The sequence below is a fragment of the Syzygium oleosum genome, unplaced genomic scaffold, assembly GCF_021117445.2.
Source record: "Syzygium oleosum isolate NSW1041296 unplaced genomic scaffold, Sole_v2.1 Sole_v2.17, whole genome shotgun sequence".
Taxonomy (NCBI): Eukaryota; Viridiplantae; Streptophyta; class Magnoliopsida; order Myrtales; family Myrtaceae; genus Syzygium; species Syzygium oleosum.
In genome coordinates this window covers 3,553,306-3,576,346 of record NW_026607501.1, presented here as the reverse complement: position 1 = coordinate 3,576,346, position 23,041 = coordinate 3,553,306, and the positions used below count along the sequence as shown (strand labels likewise).

General features: G+C 44.0%; 4 protein-coding genes across 11 annotated transcripts; 2 read left to right on the top strand and 2 right to left on the bottom strand.

The window, feature by feature from the left end:
- Nucleotides 1–1,010: 1,010 nt before the first annotated feature.
- LOC115676773 (uncharacterized) lies at nucleotides 1,011–6,391 on the bottom strand. Of its 5 annotated transcripts, none has more exons than XM_030599757.2 (10): nucleotides 6,112–6,391; nucleotides 5,904–5,981; nucleotides 3,829–4,102; nucleotides 3,519–3,742; nucleotides 3,266–3,368; nucleotides 2,971–3,075; nucleotides 2,694–2,858; nucleotides 1,726–1,896; nucleotides 1,530–1,630; nucleotides 1,011–1,339 (listed from the first exon to the last, which is right to left on the bottom strand). In XM_030599757.2, the coding sequence occupies exons 1-10, from the start codon at nucleotides 6,382–6,384 to the stop codon at nucleotides 1,280–1,282; spliced, it is 1,554 nt and encodes a 517-aa protein (XP_030455617.1). In that variant the 5' UTR covers nucleotides 6,385–6,391; the 3' UTR covers nucleotides 1,011–1,279. The 5 variants fall into 5 exon arrangements, with proteins under 5 accessions (XP_030455617.1, XP_056175070.1, XP_030455619.1 ...); XM_056319095.1 differs by having other exon boundaries at nucleotides 3,519–3,730; XM_030599759.2 differs by having other exon boundaries at nucleotides 3,961–4,102.
- Nucleotides 6,392–8,441: 2,050 nt separating this feature from the next.
- LOC115669025 (uncharacterized) lies at nucleotides 8,442–11,200 on the top strand. 4 transcript variants are annotated; one of them, XM_056319242.1, is made up of 3 exons: nucleotides 8,442–8,724; nucleotides 10,000–10,357; nucleotides 10,456–11,200. In XM_056319242.1, exons 2-3 carry the CDS (start codon nucleotides 10,034–10,036, stop codon nucleotides 11,041–11,043), a joined length of 912 nt encoding a protein of 303 aa, XP_056175217.1. In that variant the 5' UTR covers nucleotides 8,442–8,724; nucleotides 10,000–10,033; the 3' UTR covers nucleotides 11,044–11,200. The 4 variants fall into 4 exon arrangements, with proteins under 4 accessions (XP_056175217.1, XP_056175216.1, XP_056175215.1 ...); XM_056319241.1 differs by having other exon boundaries at nucleotides 9,580–10,357; XM_056319240.1 differs by having other exon boundaries at nucleotides 9,341–10,357.
- Nucleotides 11,201–11,703: 503 nt separating this feature from the next.
- LOC130140260 (uncharacterized) lies at nucleotides 11,704–12,871 on the top strand. Its single transcript, XM_056319243.1, has 3 exons — nucleotides 11,704–11,847; nucleotides 11,932–12,004; nucleotides 12,251–12,871. The coding sequence occupies exons 2-3, from the start codon at nucleotides 11,986–11,988 to the stop codon at nucleotides 12,709–12,711; spliced, it is 480 nt and encodes a 159-aa protein (XP_056175218.1). The 5' UTR covers nucleotides 11,704–11,847; nucleotides 11,932–11,985; the 3' UTR covers nucleotides 12,712–12,871.
- Nucleotides 12,872–15,626: 2,755 nt separating this feature from the next.
- Nucleotides 15,627–18,191, bottom strand: LOC115676615 (uncharacterized). The gene is made up of 2 exons (XM_030599559.2): nucleotides 16,816–18,191; nucleotides 15,627–16,608 (listed from the first exon to the last, which is right to left on the bottom strand). The coding sequence occupies exons 1-2, from the start codon at nucleotides 18,189–18,191 to the stop codon at nucleotides 15,738–15,740; spliced, it is 2,247 nt and encodes a 748-aa protein (XP_030455419.2). The 3' UTR covers nucleotides 15,627–15,737.
- Between the last annotated feature and the right edge of the window lie 4,850 nt (nucleotides 18,192–23,041).

The following is a 23,041-nucleotide window of genomic DNA, read 5'->3' as shown; positions in this document are numbered from 1 at the left end:
GATGATTCCATGTCCTTAGTTCTTGCTGCTCACCCCACTGCATTACTCTCACTTTCGGTAATTGCAGGGTTTTCTTGTATTGAGTGGGATCGGACAGACCCATTTGGAGAGGATATGTGTTTGTCTGTTGTGCCAACAGGCTCCTGTCTGTGTATTTCAAGATCTGAGATGTGTTGTGCAAGTAACTGTAATCCAATAATTTCGAGTAACCAAGTTTCGCAACCATCAGCCTTGTGCTTCTCTCTTTTGGAAGAAGTGGGTATCGATTATCCTGGATCTTGCTCCTAAGTTTCACATCGGTTCTACTTTAAAATTGTTCAATCCAATCCTGTGCGTCAGCTGATCGATGAGAAGTTTGGAAGAGTTATCTGAGCTGTGTTTTTGGGATCTTAAACGACTAACTCAACCCTAGACGGGGTTTGGTATGGTCATTAGCAAGAGCTGTCAAAATGGGTCACAAATTCAAATTTTAATTAATATTTATTTAAACAGATTATAAATGGGTCACCTCAAATTTAAAGTACGGGTGATAATGAATTTTAAAGTTAAAAGCTTGCAACGGATGGGTTTTAGTAGGTCTGTTATAAACCCACTTTCAATTCATTTGCTAAATATGTCAGGCTCAGCCTACTTTGGTCCTTCTTCGCCGGTCTTTTCTTTCTCCCTCTTCGATTCCGTGACTCTTTGACCTTCTCCCTTCGTTCGATCTGATTTCCCTATCGTTAGGTTTTCTTCAACCTCTGTCTCGCAACTTCACACTAAATTCACACTACCGTGACAAATTGCACTTTTGAGGAAACCCAAACCTTCACCACCACCTTCACGCCCCCATGCATAACCCGACCCCCTAGATCCCTCACTAACTTGACAAGTCGGTCCATGGAGCGGCCCATTTTTCAAAGACAACAATCAAAGGAGAAAAGTTGCTAAAAATGAATTTCAGGTCGATTGTAGATCGGATTGAGAAGAGGTCACTATATTTGCATCGGACATAAATGGGTCAAAACGGGTTAAAAGAATCAATTTGAATCGAACCATTTTCGAATCGATCCACCGGTTTGACAAGTTTACTTCTATGTCCTTACACAGATACAAAGATGTTTCTTCCATACATTGTTACGAGCTTTTGACAACTTTTAGTAGTACAAGAAAATTTTACAAATCAACACTGTACAGTCACTGATGCGATATATATGACCCAAATCAAGTGCACCTCCCTTTTGGATTCTGCATTGGATTTTGGGATTTGAGGACAAAAGAATCAAATCGGAGGAAAAAGTCAAATCTTGTCGTGACGATCAAGGAACTGGATTATACATGGATAGACTTGAGAAGGTGCCTACATGAAGAAATAAGTTTGAGTCGTCATTCAATCAAAGTCAAATTGACTTTATAATTGATGGACGAGTAGAAGAATATTGAGTGCCATCAATCATAAGTCACAATAGAAGAATTGAACAAAATACAGGTGTGGAAGCACAGAATATCAGTTGGTGTTTAAAAAAACAGAGATGGTGAGCCTTCCATACCATTCCGCCACCCACCAAATCATAGTGAGCATAATGTGGACCGCCGGGTTCACCAAACACTTTGTAAGTCAGCAGATGCTCCGGTATAAGCTTTGCCGTTTCTGCACCGCATAGAATCACCGTCACCAGAGAGTAAAGATTATGATACAGAGTTGATGTACGGACTAGTTGAGGAAGGAATACACCAGTAGCGTACCATATACTGCGTCGGGTGGACATATAAGATCTAGATCTCCAGCAAGGGCTAAGATTGGGACATTGCATTTATCTATATGATCTTTGTAAAAGAAAGTCCCACTCCGGTCACATAATCCACCGTCTTGAAATGCTGTTGTCAGCTGTAAGAGAAGCCTAGCAGGAACTGTGCCTGCATAAGGTGGTGAGATTTAATCACCGACGCAGATCTTATTGCCAATGACATCTCACTGAAGGCAATGAAATACTTAGAAATTAAATGATTTGTTCACAATATCTCCTACATAAATGTCAAATACCCAAATAGCTCGTGGAATATCTGTTTAGCATAATATACAGAGGCAGTTTTGATGAAGAGAATCATCCGCTGAGTACAATAAATCATATGGGTGAGCTATTACTGTAGGAGACTGTATTCAATATGATAGAGTTTCATACCTCCTGCAGTACCAAACCAAACTATTCACAACTATCAAACTAATTGTGGACAGAAGACTACTACATCCAATGTTGTGGATTAAGGAACAGTGAAGCACCGTTAAAAGCCTCATCACCCCTTCATCTATATGTAAGAGCAGGAGGTTAAATCCTAGCTTACTAAGATGAATATATGAATAGAGCTTGAGTTTCAGGCTACGATCGCTCAATAAGTTAAATTCCATGAAATACCTCATACTGTAATACATGAGATGTCCTTATTGAATATGCATGTAAAAGACAATATTTCTTGGAGGAAATGCCTTGTCTCCGGATATTTATTCTTAAGTAGAATATTTGGCATGCAACAAATTCAGCCTAGTGGAACTACCTGTGTCAACCTCAAAAACGTCAAACTTTGTTACTTAGTTCTCCATTTTCTTCAGTCCATTTCTTGCAGCTTAATTTCACCAGACAAAATAAAATACCTACTTGCAAAATGAAAATCGGTTACTTACACGGGTAAAGAAGGAAAAACATAGTTCCACTCACCAAAATTGTTCATAACAAGCTTCTCCATCAAATCTGGGTGCATCATGTCCTGAGCAGATATTTGCAGATGCAACCATGAGAAAGGAGGACGTGATGCAAATGGATGAGCTGCAGCAATCAATCCTCCAAGAGGAACGACAGGGACATTCAGAGCCTGCGCAGGTTCTACCTGTGTGCACATCAAACAAATATTATTCAGGATGAGACCGCCATAAATACAGTGATTAGATAAAACAGAACAATTTTGAAAAGCAAAAAAAAAAAAAAATAGTATCACTTGCCAGAGGTAAGAGCCATTTCAATGATGATCTCGAGGGTGTGAAGTCAAGTGATGACCCCAGAGTCGCAACTGACACCAACCCAGGATCTTTCCCCTTAAAACCTAAAGGGAAGGCACATTTAATGGGTAAGAGGATACTGGTGACAAATGTATAAGTTAAGGATATAGCTACCACGTAAACTGCAATTCTTCTCATTATCTAACAGATCGAGCAGCTTGATCTGTATCTATCATATGTCATTGTGTCGATACGTGTAAAGTTGAAATGATAAAGTTCAAGAAACTGGATTACCGTATCTTGAGAGCATTGCATACAGCAAGATACCTCCCATGGAGTGACCAATTGCAAGCAATTTGCTATCTTTTGATTTGGAGTATGTCCTTATGTAATCCATCTACCACAATAACAACAAATTGGATTTTATCTATCACCGCGAATTGGATTAACATAGAAGCTTAATTCTAGCCTAGCTCCTGCAAAGAACGCTCACATCAAAAGCCAAGTAGTTAAATATGATTTCCAAATTGAAGAAATGTCACCTCACCGCAGTGGGCACATCCTCTTCTAGATAGTGGTCGAAGTCCCAATCGTAATTCTCAATAACATCCAGTTGCTTTTGGAAATCTTCCAATGTGCTGGAAAGGTGCTCTTGCAGGCCAACCAATGGTGGTGGGACCACGTTTTGACCTTTTCCGATGATATGCACTAGTTTTTGACTCAATTCCCTCAGTTGGCTAATAATGTTAGAGCTTTGCCCTGCTAACAACACTGAAATTCAGGGAATAAAGACATTAAGGATAAAGCATTACTACTAATCCTCAGAGTAGTTCCTAAGTAACCTCCAGTCATAAAACCTGATAAATTCTGAATTAACTTCAAAAAAGTTCCGTTCATTCTGGATGGAGAGGCTTTGGCAGCAAATAAATCAGTGGCACTGGTTGATGGCAATCCTGATGCTGATAGAACAGGGGTTCTATACTTGTTACCTGATTCTGTCCAATCAGACACCCTGTTAAGGGATCGCTTAGCCTCTTCATAGTCCATTTGTCTTGCACTCAGCCCAGCACCTCGAACTTCTAGTATCCATGTATCGAATCCTTGGCTACTCATATGTCGTGCGAAAGAGGCCTGGAAAAATCAGAATCAGCGATGTCCTTTAAAGGAGAACAATGACATGCTGCAATTGAGTTTTGCACGTGACAATTTGCACAATCAGCGCAACACATATAGACTTTTCCACATTTTATTTCCAGCAAAATATGGCAGAAATTTTATCAGGAACAAACTCGCTCGTCAAATTGATCAAGCATCACATTTCCAACTAGACCTCTTTAAAGATAAAAGGCGTGACAAACTAGGCATTGTAATATGTGAATGGCCGGCCCCAATATCAGCAAAGTCAATTCTGCTTTGGCGGGAAATAATTTTCGTTAGTGGGGAAGGCAATAAGAACTTTTGTTCAACTCCCTCGAACATGCTGTCGGCCGCGGAAGCAAGGAAACTTCACCCGGTGATAATCACGTTCTACTTCGAGCTTCTAGTGACTGTTTATGCAATGCTCACCCACTCTAGATATGGGACAACACACCACGAGCAATTTATAATCAACGGTATCCAAAACAGCCAGGTAGTTTTAGTTTAACCCGGTCCTTTTGCGAAACAAAATCACCCGACCATCCGAGCCGCTGTAAAATCAGCGAAAAAAATGAATGAGCCCAGAAACACCAACCGCTCGGCAGAGCAACGAAGCACGACACACGAAATTCATTTCGTCACGTCCAATCCAAGCCCTCAAGAGCAATTTCCATTAGTGTCCATACATCATGTGGTTGCTTCCGTTTTCTTAAACACAAAATTAATAATAGGACCTTCCATAGATGAACTCCATAATTAAGAGCCCAAGATAACGTGACATCCAAAAAGGGATTCGGCAAACCGGACGAGAGCCGAGAAGAATTCTAACCAAACAGAGCATGAAACCACCCTGCACATCTCAATTTTGACCGAGGGGAACATACAAGACAAGGCAAAAACCAGCTTCCTAAGCTAGACAGATCACAGAAGCTCAAGTTGAAATCAGGATACGTGACGAGATGCTATCGGAACAAAGAAATACCAACCGCTCGGCAGAGCAACGAAGCACGACCTCCTTTCACACGAAATTCATTTCGTCACGTCCAATCCAAGCCCTCAAGAGCAATTTCCATTAGTGTCCATACATCATGTGGTTGCTTCCTTTTTCTTAAACACAAAATTAATAATAGGACCTTCCATAGATGAACTCCATAATTAAGAGCCCAAGATAACGTGACATCCAAAAAGGGATTCGGCAAACCGGACGAGAGCCGAGAAGAATTCTAACCAAACAGAGCATGAAACCACCCTGCACATCTCAATTTTGACCGAGGGGAACATACAAGACAAGGCAAAAACCAGCTTCCTAAGCTAGACAGATCACAGAAGCTCAAGTTGAAATCAGGATACGTGACGAGATGCTATCGGAACAAAGAAATACCAACCGCTCGGCAGAGCAACGAAGCACGACCTCCTTTCACACGAAATTCATTTCGTCACGTCCAATCCAAGCCCTCAAGAGCAATTTCCATTAGTGTCCATACATCATGTGGTTGCTTCCTTTTTCTTAAACACAAAATTAATAATAGGACCTTCCATAGATGAACTCCATAATTAAGAGCCCAAGATAACGTGACATCCAAAAAGGGATTCGGCAAACCGGACGAGAGCCGAGAAGAATTCTAACCAAACAGAGCATGAAACCACCCTGCACATCTCAATTTTGACCGAGGGGAACATACAAGACAAGGCAAAAACCAGCTTCCTAAGCTAGACAGATCACAGAAGCTCAAGTTGAAATCAGGATACGTGACGAGATGCTATCGGAACAAAGAAATACGGATGTAACGTTAACCTCGGGAGAGAGATCGTATCCGATTGCATTGGTTCCAACTCCGGATAGCAGCAGAAGCGGGTGATTCCTCCGAGGCGCCTGCGAAACAGAACAAGGAAGCAATCATCACCCGATAAAGCAAAGATATAATCACCGACGTTCTTCGCAATCGCGCATGCAACACAGCACGACGACGACGACGACGGCGACGACGACAGCGGGATCCTACATTCGGCGACGGGAAGTAGCGCCAGAGCGCGAGCTTCCACTCGGAGCCGGACACCGGAACGCGATGGAGCTCGTCGGCCGTGCAGACCGCCGGCTTCTCGCCTCCGGCGACCAATGCCGCCCTCAGCCGCGGGGCGGCCGGGGATCCGGGCCGCCGGTTCGCAGGCGGGGGACCGAACCGGACGGCCGGCGGATGATCGGCGACGCCATTTCTTCCGGAAGGACCGGCGAAGCGGGTCACCGGGTGGAGGAGATCCGAACGAAGACCCGCCATTTTCTGGGGGTAGGTGGGGCTGGCGGAGCGATCCTTCCGTGCATTTGAAGTGGGCTTTTTTTAGTAGTTTTGGCGGAGGAGTTGGGGCGGCATGATTTGACCGGGGGGGCGGGTCTTCGTAATGGACGGCCGTGATCTGGAGGAGTTGCTGGGACGTCACGCATCTGATTAAATTATTTGCGCGGCGGGGCCCATCTCTTCGCGCCTGATTTAATGGAGATGATATTTGTGAATGGAAAAATCGAGCTTATCAGCATTGGGCTGAGTTGGCGGATCAGGCATCAGAAATTCTCCGATTGAAATCCAACCCTTGAATGAAGCATTAATGGCGCCGGTGTCTTTGGAAGAGGTAAAACTGGCAACTTTTCAGCAAGGGGCAGCAAAAGCCCCGGGACCTGACGGGATGAATGGCCAGTTCTATCAACATCATTGGGAGGACATTCAACACGATTTACACCGGCTAGTCAGCACTTTTTTCCAAACAGGTTACCTTGACCCAGAAATCAATAAAACACATATAGTTCTCGTCCCCAAAGTCTCTACCCCAGAAAGTATCACACAATTCAGAACCATTAGCCTTTGTAACTTCAGCTACAAGACCATTTCTCAAGTGATGGCGAATCGACTTAAGCCTTGACTCCCGAACATCATCGCAAAAGAACAAAGCGCCTTTGTTTGTGGGAGACAAATTCAAGATAACATTCTAATAGTTCAGGAGATCTTTCATCAACTGAGAATCAGGGAAAGAAAACGGAAGTTCCAGGCGATTCTCAAGCTGGATATGCAAAAAGCATATGATAGAGTGGAATGGGATTTCCTTTGCGCCTGTATGCTGAAAATGGGTTTCTATGCAGAATGGGTGGCTTTAGTGCAAAAGTGCATATCCACTGTAACTTTTAGTGTCAAAGTAAATGGGGAGCCCTTACAGTATTTCCACCCATCTCGGGGAATTAGATAAGGTGATCCACTTTCTCCTTATCTATTCATTATCATGGCCAACGTGCTCTCGTCTCTCCTAAATAAGGCTGTGGAGGATGGGAACTTGAAGGGGATCAGCATGAACAGGAATTGCCCAACATTGTCACACCTACTTTTTGCCGATGATGCAATATTCTTCTTGGATGGGAATTTAAGGGAGTGTCAGAACTTGACCAATATCTTAAATCAATACTGCTTTGCTTCGGGACAAGCAATCAATCTCAACAAATCAGGGATATTCTTTAGTGCTGGCTGCCCTCAGTCCCTTAAGAGCAATCTGGCGGCCGAACTAAGAGTACCTATCATGGAGAAAACTGGCAAGTACCTTGGCATCTCATCAGATTGAGGGCAAACAAAAAAACAAATGTTCGCGTGGATTCTAGCCAGGGTAAATATGAAGATGGAGGGTTGGAAGGAAAAACTGCTTTCAAAGGCGGGCAAGGAGATTTTAATCAAAACAGTGGTACAGGCACTGCCCCAATATGCCATGTCGATCTTCAAAATCCCCATATCGGTATGCAAGGCAATTGAGCAAAAAATCGCATCCTTCTGGTGGAAACAAAACTCTTCCACATCGGGTATCCACTGGAAAAAGTGGGAGACCCTTAAAGAGAGGAAAATAGATGGAGGCTTGGGTTTCAAGGACCTCGTTATCTTTAACAAGGCAATGCTAGGAAAACAAGCATGGAGACTTGCACAAGATCCGAATGCATTATGGAGTCGGCTAATTAAAGGAATTTACTTCCCAAACGGAAGCTTATGGTATGCGAAGAAGGGCTCTCGCCCTTCGTGGTGGCGGCAAAGCTTGTTAATGGGAAGGGATGCGATTTGTTCAGAAGTTAAGGGTGCGCATGGAATCCATTCTGGAGCAAAATTTCTGCTCCAGAATGCATTCCGGAACAGAAATGCGTTTGTTAAAAAATTTCCGGAATGCATTCTGGAGTAATTTTTGCATTCTGGAAAAAAAATGTGTTTGATAAAAACACATTCTATTTTTGCTTCCAGAATCAAATTTTGACTCCAGAATGACTTTTCCACAAAAAAAGAGAAGCTACAAAAAGTAGCTTCTCTCTTCCCGGAACTCTTCTGCCCTCATTTCCTTTTCTTTCTCTTCCTTTGTTCTTTCTTTTGGAATTCATTCTAGCCCTAATTTCTTTCTTTGTCATCCATCTCGTTCAACTTTTCAGTTTCGTGCCCTCCCCTTCCCTCCCCACGACTGCACCGGAACGGCTACTGCACGCGGCGGCGATCGATTTTGCCCTCCCTATATCTCCGCCTCTTCAGTTTCATGCTCTCCATCCCTCCTCGCGACTGTACCAAAACCATCACCTCACACGGCGGAGATCGATTTGGCTCTCCCTGGTGAGTCTTTGATTCCTCCAACCGTTTCACTTCCTCTCGTTAGCTTTTTCCTTCGGTTTTTTTTTGTGGGGGGGTCGTCGGTTCTGGGTCGGGGAGATCTAGGTCAATTCGGATTCGATTTGGGGGGGGGGGGGGGGGAATTGGGTTAGGGTTTCGATTCGCGCCCCCGATGCGCTCCTCGTCCCTGCGCGCCGATTGGTTTCGCCCGGATTTTTGGCCGCGGCGGCGCGCGGTTTAGGGTTTCATTTTTCGATTTCTTTTAAAGTTTTTTTTTGATGTTTCGTGGCGTGGTTGGGTTAACTTGCCGGCGTATGTGCTGGGTAATTGATGGTCATGTGTAGAAATGGCCGTGGGTTTCGTCGTGTTGATATTGATGTGTGCTGGTATGTAAATTTTGGGGTTCCAGCCCCCCCTGTATTTGGTTTGTTAGTGGTTTTAAAGATTGGATTTTGTTGCTGGGTTGCTTGGTTGTAATTGGAGTCTTTCCGGGTGCTCGGTTGATTAATTTCGTGGGAGATTGTTGATTATCGTCGGAAAGTATCTTCTGGTGCATTCGTTGCCTATCGGAACCTTTGTTTTCGTCGTCCGATGTTTGGGCAATCTTGATGTTGTGTAGTAGGATAGGATGCTAAGAATTCCAGAGTTTGCAAATTGTTCGTGGACTATGCTAGCATCTCAACGAGCCTGCGAATGATAATGGTTATACCGAAATTGCAATTCCGCTACCACGGATCAGCATTTTCGAGCTGTTTGACCACAAGAACTGGTGTATGACTAGCGACTCGAGGGCTTATACTCGGTGGTCGACATCTCGCTGTGAATTGAGACAATAACCCGATTTTACAAATCAAATAGGCATTTTTCTCGCACAAACCAGATTCTGAAGAACATCGGACTTGATCCTAGATTCTAAGATAGTGAGTTCATTCTCTAATTTTACAAATCACTCTTTGGTTGATGGTGCAGTTCAGCTTGGGACTTGTTTCAAATTTTAGCATAATTTTTTTTAACGTGAGTTCATTTCGGCTTTTTTTGCATGTTTCCACCAGTAGGCAAGCCCCTTACATAATTTGATATATGGACTATGCACCTTTTATGTTCTCTTTGATTGAATAGTGATTATCAAGTTTGGCTGGTGGTGTACTTCCTTTCTCAATAGCTTGAAACTAATGACATTAGGGTGTGAAATTCTCTGCTCAGGTACAATTTATGTTCTCTTTTGTAGATGTGCTCCTCTATTTAATTCTTGTTTGTTTGTTGAATCGCCATTACCAGCATTTGCCCCTGAAATTTCATCGATTTTACATAAATGGAATCCTCCAAATGCACGTACATGGCAAAGTGGACTGAGCCGTTGACCGAATTGTTTGTAAGTCTGATGGTAGATGAGGTAAAAATGGGAACTCGCACGTCATGTACCTACAACAAAGTTGGGTGGATTAACATTGAAAAAAAATTCAATGAACAAACAGGACTTCACTTTAGTCTAACACAGTTCAAGAACAAGGCACATAAACTGAAGAGAAAATATGGTAGTTTTAAGAAACTGCTTTCAACAACGGGATTTGGATGGGACGATGACAGCAAGAAGGTTGTTGTGGATGATGAAACTGTTTGGGCAAATCACATTAAGGTGATGTTACTTACTTAGGTCATCTTATTATTGTAACCTCAAATTTCAGATTTATAAAATGTTGAGTACTACCTGACATTATTTTTAAAATGGTGTAGGATAATACTGAATGGGCCAAGTTCAGGAAGGACGGATTTCCTTTGTATTCACAGCTTTGTGTTGTGTTTGGGGATACATACGCCACTGGGGAGTTTGCAATGGGAAATGCGCAAAGCGTGGCACCGTCGGAGGGTACAGGTGACAGCGGTGGTGGTGGTGACAATGATGTTCATGTCAACCTAAGCGAACCTGAACTGTTTTTTGAAACTCAAGCTGATGCGGAACAATTTAACGTGTCGACGAGCCCACCTCCAAAAAGTCACATGTTGGATAGGACTCCAAATGCCAAGAGGAGGAGAAAGAGCAGTTCGCATTCATTTGACGCGACTTGCAAAGCCATTCAAGAGATGATCAAAGCTAAGACGGTTCAAACATCAAGTGCCTCCGTCACCTCACAGTCCTCAACACCTGTGGACCCTTACTCTATAACAAATGTGGGTGTTGTCCTAAATGCCATGCCTGACTTGAACAAGGTTCTTTACATCAAAGCTATGAAACATGCTGTTAGTAATGCCTCTTGGAGAGAGGGCTTCCTAACATGTCTTCCCGAAATGAGAATTGCCTTTATTGAGGCTATGGATGAGTAGTTGGGGGTTGTTGAGTAGTTGTTAGGCTATAGTATGCCGTTTTATGTTTGAGTTCATTTCAGCTTTTCACTTATGTATTTCAGACATTGACTTGTCTTTATGACTATGCGTTTGTGATAATGTTGAAACTTTGCTTTAATGTGATTGAATTCCATAATTATCTGTTGAGTGGTATTAAATTCCCAACATATCAGTTCAAATGTATTGGCTTCCCTACTAACATGTTGAGTTTGTCTTCTTCTTTCGGATGATGGCCTAGGTAATATGGAAGGAGGTCAAAGTAGCTGGTCTAATGATCAAGTAGCATCAAGTGAAACAATTGTATCAGGTGAACAAGACTTTGATGAGGATGAGTTGAAAATATTGTTGGCATGGTTGTGTACTGCTTGGTTGCATAGGTCCATGCACAGGACAGAACGTATTAGGGACAGTGTATTAACAGGACCCTAATGGGTTAGCGAGCTTCTTCATGGACATTCAGATAGAGTATACGAAGCATTTAGAATGGAGAGACATGTTTTTCTTAACCTTTGTGGTTTGCTCAAGTCAAGAGGTTGGTTGGCAGACAGTCGATATGTTAGAGTAGATGAACAGGTTGCCATGTTTTTATTAATAATTTATCACAAGAACTCCAACAGAGCTTTATGTGAGAGATTCTAACGTTCAGGAGAGACTGTTAGCAAGTACTTTGTAGCGGTGTTGAAAGCTGTTTTAGAATTGGCGAAGGAGATTATCGTACCTCCTTCATTTGATGTTGTCCCAGAAGAAATTCGGATTGAGCCAAAGTTTAATCGTTACTTCAAGGTATGTTTTTCGTACATTTTCATGCACCATTTGATTAGTTTTGCTCACAATCTTGTCTAATGTATGTATTTAATTAAATGACAGGGGTGCGTAGGTGCTATTGATGGCACCCATATTCATGCTACCGTACCTGAACATATGCAGCCACGATTTAGAGGTAGAAAAGGCACAACTACTCAGAACGTGTTGTGTGTGTGTTCCTTTGATATGCGATTTACTTTTGTATATGCTGGTTGGGAAGGATCAGCCAACGATTGTCGGGTGTTGTCAGCTGCACTTGGCACACCTCACCTACAATTTCCTTGACCACCCGCAGGTGCTATTTTGACATATAATGAGTATTTGTGTTTATGATTTTGCTAGGATTGCATTACATGATCAATCCATGAATACTTTGTTGTAGGCAAGTACTACGTCGTCGATTCTGGTTATGCTTCAAGTCCAGGATTTTTAACACCATTTAAAGGCGAACGGTACCATATACCAGAATTTCGACGAAGTGGGGGACCAACAACAGCAAAGGAATTGTTCAACCACAGGCATTCTTCATTAAGGAATATCATTGAGAGATCCTTTGCGGCTTTAAAGAATCGTTTTTTTGTTTTGAGACAGATGCCTCCATTTAAATTTGAAAAACAAGCACAGATTGTAATTGCATACTGTGCGATCCATAACTACATCATTGAGCAAGAAAGGATGGATAAGTGTTTGTCCATATATGGAGATCCGGATTATGTGTATGAACCTACTGAACAGGGTACAGACGATGTAGCAACGATTGAAGAGGGAACCGAGATGAACATTATTAGGAAACGTATTGCCAATAAAATGGCTAGGGATAATCATATGCCGGAGATTCCATGAAGTTCGGTTTTCCACTATTGTATTGTACTTCCATTATTATTATTCAAGGATTGTTTGCTTTTTTTGCCTTTTGTAATATAATGTTATATTGTAGGATTTGTATTATGTGTAATTGAGGATTTGGTTCCAGGTCTTCTTGTAATGACATGTTAATTTGGAATTTCCGTTCTTTTTATTTGAGGATTTAAAAAAATGTACTAGATTTTATCTTAAATATCATGCATTGTAGGTTAAGATAAATAAAATTTTGCAATTGAGTTCGAACTATATTTGTTGCGGAAATAGAACCAACGCGTCGTTATCAAATATATTTCTCATCCAAAAGTAGAAATTTCCTCTTATTTGATCAAACAGATTTCTCTTTCAGAAATCAATTTCTGGAGCAGAATTAGTCATGTTTTACCAAACAGATTTCTCCTCCAGAAATCAATTTCTGGAGTAGAATTAGTCATGTTTTACCAAACAGATTTCTCCTCCAGAAATCAATTTCTGGCAAGAAATTGATTTCTGGAGCAGAATGGTTACCATTCGCACCCTAAATGGCTGGTGGGGAATGGAGAAAATATCAACATTAGAGAGGACAAGTGGTTGGAACAAGGAACTATCGGGGGTCCAGCAAATCGAGAAGACCCCCAAAGAGTAGCCGAATTGATTAATCACGAGACTAATACTTGGAACGAAAACCATTTGTATGAACTTTTTGAAGAGAACATTGTGACAGAAATTCTTGCCATTCGGATCAAGCCAAACCAGCAAAGGGATAAACTCATTTGGACAGGAAACTCAACAGGCGAGTACAAAGTCAGACATGGGTACTCCAATCTCCGTGCATCTACACCAAAGCAAAACGCAGAACAACCATCTTCTTCATATCAACCACCCCAAGCCCTATGGACTAAGATTTGGAAATTACACACCGAGCCCAAAATCCGTTTCTTCTTGTGGTGTGTGTGCCGTAATGCTCTTCCCACAACAGAAAACTTATTCAAGAGAAAGGCGTTACCTGACCCGCTGTGCCCAATTTGCCGGAAAAATCCTGAGACCACAGAGCACATCTTCATCTTGTGCGACTGGACCAAGGAGATTTGGTCAGACCCGAGGCTAAAGGTGGACGTCTCACCCCTAAACTTAACAAGAATGGACAAGTGGATTGAAGAAACTCTTACTGGTGGCGCAAATCAGTCCTCAAGAGAGCTGGTCGCAGTAATACTCTAGTTGGTCCGGAAGGAACGGAATGCCCAGATTTTCCAACACAGAACACCCAACCCAGGAACAATTGTTGACGACGCCTTCCTCCTCAGCAGCAACTATCGCACGCTAAACTCATCTCAGCAGAGTCGATGGGTGGAGAAAACCTTACCAGAACACTGGACGCCACCAGCAGCAGGGTCGTGGAAATTCAATGTCGACGGGTCTTGGATCGAAGGATCAACGGAGGGATCGGCGGCTGGGGTTTGTCGGGATCACAGAGGCTTGCTCAGGGCTGGGTTTGCTAAGAGGGCGATAGGATCTTCTCCGCTGGAAATTGAAGCCACGGCCGTGAAGGAAGCTCTGCTTTGGCTGCGGGATATGTCGGAACAGAGGAAGGAATCTGTGGAACATGTGATTATTCTATCTGATAACGTTTCCTCTGTGAATTTTGCTGCTCATCCTTCTCTGAGCCCGTGGGCTTTGAGAAGCCTCTTTGACGAATGCCATGAGCTGCTTGCCCAATTACAAGATGTTTCTCTAGCCCACTGTTCTCAAGAAGCCAACAAAGCCGCGGATTGGGTCACCAAGACTCACCGAACAGGGACCCTCCCCTCCAATTGGGGTTCTAGACCACCCCAACCTCTTTGGGATTTATTTTGTTTAGACTCTTGTCAATCTGGCCCCTGTAATACATCGTTTTATGAATGAAGTGAAATGTGTTTTGACCAAAAAAAAAAAAAAATCCAACCCGATCGACCGTTTGCGTTTGTAGGACGAAAGTGCTAATCTCCCGTGCTTCGGGTCCAGTTATTTGAAAGAAAACTATTTTAGGAAAATTATTTTCTAGCTTTTCGATATTTAGATGACGAAAAACTAATTAATGTACGAAAATTATTTTTCACAAACAACAAAAAACTTAGATTGGGAAAAAACGAACTCCTCCTTTGGGTAATAAGAAAATCACATTCCCTAAACTACCAGATAGATAAAAACTTTTCATGAAAAATGTGAAACAAACGGACCCTTTTATTTGATCATGTTGTCGATATAAACATGCGTTTCATACAAATGCAAATTTAATTAGAATTAGATAATGGGTTGAGGGTCGACCCCATGTTCCACGGCCCGTCCATCAAAGCACTAGAGAGGAAGGTTTCTAGTTTCTCCTTCGCCCCAGAGAGAGAGAGAGAGAGAGAGAGATACCTTTCGAATAGATGTGAGTGATGTCCGTATTCGTAGCTAAACGATTCGAAATACCAGTTGATCTTTAACCAGGAACAGATGGATGCATGATCCCAAGCACGAAAAAAAAAAATCAATGTGCATCTCTGCTATCGGGCATTCTTTTTATCATCGGTGAAGAAACAATAAAGAAAGAAGCTATGAAATATACATGTGATAACAAATTAGTCTTTGTCCATCGTCTCTTTATCGTGGGAGAATTACCAAAATTAACCTAAACTTATTGCGATTGTCGCAATTCAATCCTAAGTCTTTTTATTTTACAAATTGAATCATAAGCCTTTTGAATTTATGCAAAAAAAAAAAAAGATTTAGAATTAAATTGATACAATTACAATAAATCAGTGATGGAAAATGGGGAGAATGGAGATCTTCGCCTAACAATGCCTGGAACTGAAAATGAGCTGGGCCTGGACAGACGTGCCTTAATGAAGCCCATCTTGAACAACCAAAGACCAATCTTGTCCTTATTGACACAAGGATGAAAAATCTAGTCCTTCTCTTATTAATTTGTTCACACATGAGGCAGCAACGATGCATGGACACAGTTTAACATGGGGGGAAATTAATGCTTCGAATTTTTCGGGTGGCATTCAAAGTGGTTGCTGCGATGTCATGATGATCTGTTGCTTCGCGACGTCGCCGGAAGGCTGCTTCGGAGCATCCGCCATCGTGCCGGCGGTCGCCAAGTTCCGGTACTGAGGGGGCAACGCGGAAGCCTGGTGCTGAGAGTAGTAGGCCAGATCGTGAGCGGAGTATGAGTAGTCGAACCCCGCGTAGTTGTTGGCTGCCGTCGCGGGGGCGGCGGTGGCGGGCTGGGGCTGCTGACTGATCTGCTTAAGCATCCCAGGGTGTTGCTGCTGGTATTGCCCGGCCGGGACTTGGATCAGCTGCTGAGGCGAGGCCATGTATGAGTTGTACATGCTGGACGCCATCTCGTGCGTCGCTTGGGCCGGGGTCTTGGCGTGATACAACGGCGGGTTCAAGTCTTTGTAGCCGCCCGCCGTTTGGACTAGGGCCGGGCTGGAAGATGGCATGGGCCGGGCCTGGCCCACCACCGACCCGTCGGGCATTACGTACACCGGGTGGTGAAGCTGCTGCTGCTGCTGATGCTGCGACTGCGTCGAATAGACCGGGTAGTACGACGAGACCAGGACGGGGCTCTGGCTCTGGGCCGGGTGCTGGTGCGGGTGCGGGATGTAATGCGTGCTCATGTGCACAAACTGCTGCTGCTGCGGCTGCATCGGCTGCGGGGGCAACGGGGGCAGATGATCTGAAGGCGGGGGCAGGGCGTAGCCGGGATCCGCCGCCTGCGGGACCAGGGCTTGGGGGGCCGGGTCGGCCGGATCGGTCTTCGGGGTCGGGCTGAGAGGGCCACTCCTCTGTTCCTTGAGCCCAAACTGAGACTGGTCTTCGAAGTACATGGGCCTCGAGAGAGAGCTTGCGGATGCAATGCTACTATCGCTGCATGAATCACATACAACTTGTTGAACCATCTCACCGTAAGATATTCATATTGAAAAACCGTTTCATGTCAGATTGATTCGTGCTGCGTTTGTGCTAAGTCTGTCTCAATCCAAACGAGAGACCTAAATTATATGTAAATTGGCCAATGAAAAATCTAACTTCGGACCACCCCAAGAAACATAAAATAAAGGCAAGAAGACATACCTGGCGACCGAATCCGGGGAAGGCAAGTTGTAGGCGACCGATGCCTTCTGGTGCAGCTGCTGAACCTGCACGGGCTGAAGCATCGGCAGCGGCGGTTTCCGGAACGACATGGGCGGCGCTCCGTGATCCGACCTCTCGTCGTCCGACACCGCCCTGTTGCTCATGCTCTCGCCGCAGGCGCCGGCTTGATTCGCCACGACGCTCGCGCTCGCCGCCGCGTTCACTGCCGCGCCCGTCATGATCGCGCTCGGGATCGGCGGCGGCGGCGGAGCCACGAAGGGCCCGTAGACGTCGTACGGATGGCTCGCGGCGATGCTCATCTGGGCGAACTGGTCCTCGATCCCGGCGGCCCTCTGATCGACCCGGACCCTTATCGGAGGCAGATTCGACATCGAGGGCGAGGACGACGACGATCCGTAGGAGGAGGAGGAGGAGGAGTTCTCCACCACCGGCGAATCGGGCATTGCGAACTGCACGTCCTGCACGGCCTTCACTTGCTTGCCGATGTCGTCGGCCGCGCCGGCGGCGGCGGCTGCGTTGTTGTGATGATCTTCGATCTGGGCCGCGAGATCGCTGGAAGGGTTTGGGGGGTCGAGGTTGACGAGGCAGTCCATGGCGGCGGCGGCGGAGTCGGAGAAGCCGCGGGGGAGGATGCTGGCGTTGTTGAGGGCGTCGACGAACCAGGTCTCGGACTTGGAGTCGTCGAGGAGGGTGCCCATGGAGGTGGGGGTCTCGGGCTTGGCGAAGAAGAGGAAGAGGCGGAGGCGGCAGGGGCGGAGCGGGGAGGCGGCGCGGTCGTACTCGTCGACCATGTTGAGGAGGTCCTCGTCGTCGGTGACGGAGATGAGGGAGTCGAGGTCCTCGGAGGGGAGCTGGTACTTGAGGCCGAAGGGGCGGCCGTGGAGGAGGGTGCGGGAGAGGCCGGCGGAGAGGTCGGCGAGGGAGGAGCGGCGGTCCACCGCCACGATCCGGGTCTCGCCGCCGACGTAGCACAGGGACTTGTCGTGGGGGCGGGGGATGATGTGGCCCCCGAAGCTGCACATCAGGCGGAGCTTCGGCGGGAGTGGGTCGTCGTCGTGGGCCGCCGCCGACGCCGCGGCGTCGTCCCGGGGGGAGGAGGGGTAGGAGAGGGGGATGCCGGTGGCGTTGGCGACGGCGGCGGCGGGGAGCGGCGGGAGGGGGGGTGGATCCATCGGCGGCGGCGGCGGCGGCGGCGGCGGATTGGGGTCTCCGGCGTGTGGGGGTAAAATAGAAGAGTGCGACGATGGATCGTCTCTGTTTTTGACTCCGAGCAAGGCAAGTTCTTGGACTGGACTGGATAGAGAGAGTCCCCCCCATGCCAGGCTCGAGGTGGGGCCCCTCCCTTTTATTTCCATTGGCTGGTATTTTTGCTAATTAATAATTGCACTTCTGTCCACCCAAAAATAATAATAACAATAATTGTATATCTGCCGTCGCTATTTTCACGTCCCATTTTATTTAATTAAGACGTGTCTTTTTTCGTGTCGATCGATTGATTTTTTTAATATCTACTATTAATATATACCCCCACCTCTCTCTCAAAAAAGAAAAAAATTAATCTCGTCGCCTCGCTCCTTCCATACTATGTCCTTGCTTTATTTCCAAAATAAATTAGCTCTGAGATGTTTTTGAATCGGGAAAGACAGAAAGATGTCTTCTTTAATTCTAAGTGATTTCCTCGATCGTGAATTTAAATTGATAATGTTGCTAATTCGAGTTGTTAGGGAATTGTTCATTTGTTCTTTACTCTATTTTTAAGTGATCTTGACCGAAGTCCAAATCTAGCTATAACTTCTTGGCATTCGAACTGATGTTCCTTGCAATTTCAAAAAGAAAAAATAAATTGTTTTCTTCAAGCTAGGTTCGCGAAAGGTCAAAAGGGAAATTTCGAAATAAATCGAGATGGGAAAGTAATAACTCGTACATCATTAATTTGCCTAAAAAGATGTGTCATCAAGGCTAATTTGATAAGTTAACATAAAAAAAAGAGGATTGTATTTTAGTCTAAAAGAAAATGGTATGGTGAAGATCAAGCAATCCTCAAGCCAAGCAATAAAAGGAGAAATCTAGAAATATGATCAAAAGCGATTTCAAACATGGTATCTTGGAATGATTGGGTAGGATGCTTTTCTGTCCAAAAGAAGATTCCAATCTATCTAGAGAAAGATTCTATCTAAATCGAAAAACCCTAGACAGACATTTGGCTAAACATTTAAAGTTCATTTCACAAAATTAAGTCGAACAATGTCCGGTTCAACTAGGTAGTCCGGAATGATTTCTTTGGGCCGTTTTAACCCTATTCAACCACACACTTCTCATGAATTTGATGACACGAAAGAAATAACGATAGTGCTCGTGAATGCCGTTCATATTGAACCTAACCAAAGGAGCAAGAGACACCGAAAAAGCAATTTCTGACGGAGTTATTTGCGAAGCTTGGGATTGGGAGGAGCTCGGTAGTTACGACTCTATGCCTGTGGCATGATTATGTCATAATTCGAATAAAAAGTACAAATTGAATAAAGTAATCGAGATTATCGTATTTTTGGGTCGAGAACAAATTCGATTGGAGAAACTGGAGATCTTTCGTTCAGCTTAAGGGTGTGCAAAGGAATCGGGAACCGCTCGGAACCGGACCGGGCCGACCTGGAACTGGTGATCCATGAGGACCGGTCCGGTTCTTGGTTTCAATTTATTGGAACCGGTGCATACCGTCCGATTCCCAGTTCCAGGTACGAAACCGCCTCCCCAAACCAGACCGGTACATATTTATATAAAATATATTTTTTTAAAAATTACATGTTGTAGTTATATTGTGAAACTTGCTTATTTGATTTCACAAGAAGTAATATTCCTGCACAAAGTCCAATAATTCTAGAAGCTGACAAGGAAAACTTTTATTCGATGAAGTGACGAAATATTTATTTGGAGAATGGCTTCTAGTTTGCTTTCCCTTGAGAATAACCTTGTCTTAATGTGCTCGCTTAGAATTATTACTTTTTTGATTAATTGTGTGATGAAACCGAAGAAATGCCTACATAGAAACTAGGTATATTATGGTATTGATTGATTTGGTGCCATGGACCCATCTAAGAACGGTTCGGTTCTTGAGTCGGTCCACGGAACCAACGAACAGTTCTCGATTTCAATTTTTGGAAACTGGTTATTAATGTGTGGTTTCCGATTCCAAAAATAGGAATTGCTCACCTGAACCATACTCATCCCTAATTTCGCTCTCATCAACTAAGTTCAAATTGTTCTGGTCGCTTGATCCCGGATTTAATAAAAACCAAAGCATACACCTTTTATTATTATTATTATTACTTGGAAGGAGTGGGAGAATGAGCTGGCCAATGCCATGCAAGTTTGTGCAAGGTGTACCACCACAAAGATGACTACGTGAATGGGAGTGCGCACGTGCGCGTCCATGGGGGCACGGGCGCGGCCCCACCGCACGACGCTTCCATCTGAAGCGGCGGACGGTCAAAGCAACCCCTCTCTCTTTCCACGTGTACACGCCGGACGAAATAAATAAATAGAGAAATAGAAAAAAAAAAGAGGAAGAAAAAAGAAAGGGGAACGGCTTTTTGCTCGTTTCGGATACGAGGAAGGTGTTGGTCAGGAATGGAACCCGAGAGCGCCAATGCCGGCGACCCCTTTGGGCCTCGGTGGGCCCCACCCACGGACGACAAGGAAGGTTTAGATTCGCTAATCTCTTCTTAATCGAAACATTAACCGCGATAATCGCGACCACGTGGTGTTCCCGGCTGGATCCCGTTGTCAAACGGGTGGGTCGAGTTGGGTTGGGGTCGGGTCGAAAATGATCCGATCCAAATTGGCTAATTTAACCCGTTTCTACCCATTTCAGTGCAATAAAAACCTAGTGACCAATACTCGATCCAACCTGATCCATATTATTAGCACTTTCATATTAAACTTAATTTAGGAAAACTCATACACAAAATGAGATGAGAGACCAGTGAGTAATCGTCCGAGAAAAAGTGAAGAGAGAGTCATTGAGGTGGGTTGCAGCTAAGTAAGTTGTAAGCCCATTTAACATCTATATTGTTTCGAGTTTTTACCATTCTATATCAATTTATGATCAATTTATCGAATATAACTAACTTATATAGCAACTCAGCCTATCAAATATGGATTAAGAAATGGGTTTTTGATCTATTTCGACAGGTTTACTCCTGGGAAAAAAAAAACCAACGGAGATTGGCTCTCAAATAACGTCTGATCGGTGAATGGTGTCGTGATCAAACACAGCGCGCACACAATACTTGACACATGACAGCTTCGAAGTGCGTCGCTCGTTAATTGGAGACGGATTTTGGAGATGTATTGAGCAATTTTCGAATTAGTTAAAAGAAGTCGAGCTCTTCTGAGCTCAATTTCTCCATTAATCTGCGGGTTATGTTTAGTGGTTCTTTATTAGTGCTTCCGGTGGAAATCCTATTTGCTATCCAGGGACCTCGATGGGGCCCACCCAATCCTGATCAAGCCCGTTGGGCCCGAAGTTCGAAATGGGCGGGCTTGGATAGGGGACTTCAAGATGTGGAACACGTCTAAGATGTTGGTTGCGTAGCTTTTAGATTGTGCCTTTCACGCCAATATTTGAAAATCGGGTCGTACCGACCGGTTCGACCCGGTATCCGTGGAGCCACGGGTCCGGTTCACACCCTTTTACCGTGGATGGCCAAAAAGCCAGCCAAGCTAGTGAAAATCGGCCTTGCCGGTCAAACCGTTTCGGTATGAACCGGATCGGATCGGGCCGGTCCATTTTGAACAATTGTTGAACTTTACGATATAAGTTTTGTTGTAGAGGGCATCATTCGAGCCTCTAATTTCTCGAACACCATTCATTCACTTTACGATTAGAGCTGAATATAGCTTTTGCTCTATAATTGGAAAATAACTAAGTTTATAATAAAAGGTTATAATAAACACATGGTGAGATTCCACCCCATGACCTCCAAAATAAATGGAGGCGACCTTACTAACTTGACCATACTTTATATACCAGTTATTTTTCGAGCCATCCGATTTTTTAAAGATTGAACTTGTGTACTATTTGTCTCGTCGATATGACCTTTGGTGCGATTTTCAAGATGTTGCTTCACATAAATATAATAAGTGGCACACATGCTAACGCTATTACGCATGGAAAAAGTTTTGACCTACAAGACTCTATTAGACTGATTTAGGGCCCGTTTGGTAACGTGCCAAATAGTGAAAATTTCTGTTCTTTTGTTCCCAGAAATAGTTTGGGAACAGAAATGCGTTTGGTAAACTTTTTGTTCCTCGGCACATTTTTGCAAAAATTTGTGCCGAGAAACAGTTTTGGAAGAGAAATAAGAAGTAAAAAAAAAGTTGCTTCTTATTTCTCGGCACAATTTTGAGAATCAGTTTTTTTTCTTCTTTTTCTTTTTTTTCTTTTCTTATTTTGTGGTGTTGTTCTTGGCTGAGCCGGCCGCCGGCGACCAGCGGCCGGCCACCGGCGACCGGCCATGGCCAAAGAAGAAAGTAAAAAGAAAAAAAAAATTTAAACAATTCAAAATATTATTAAAATATTATTTGGGAACAGAAATTTTGTGTAGTTACCAAACGCATTTCTGTTCTTTTCTACTCTAGGAATAGAAATTTTGGACATTTATCAAACGCCTTCAAATACTCAGAAATTATTTCCGGGGCACAGAATAAAAAAAAATCATTTCTGTTCAGAAATAGCGCCCGGGCACAGAATGGTATTCATGCGCACCCTTAGCGATTGAGCGGAATGGTATGGTGGGTTAGACGGGCGACCCATGTTTAATTCTCTACTTTCATGCAAATGATTTCATGTTTTGGCCGTGTACGAAGGCTTTTTTCTCGTGTCTTACCTAATCCATGATGCTAATTGAATATTTTATGAGTTTGAGATGTACCAACTCACAGTTCGTCTTCTAGTCTTTAAAAATAAAGTCGACCTACTTAAGTATAAATCTGCATATATATGGAGTCGGGGTAGTGGAATGATAGAGCCGAACTCGACCTATCTCGATAAGAAAGAAACATTTAACAAAGTCCTCGTCACGTGAATACATAGAAGAGGAGTTTGGAGAATGCAAGATTAACCAAGTCAACGGGTTAAATCTTCTTTTCTAGAAAAGTCAAGGGACAAACCCCAAAAGGATTAAATTATTATGTGCTCTAAAGATCA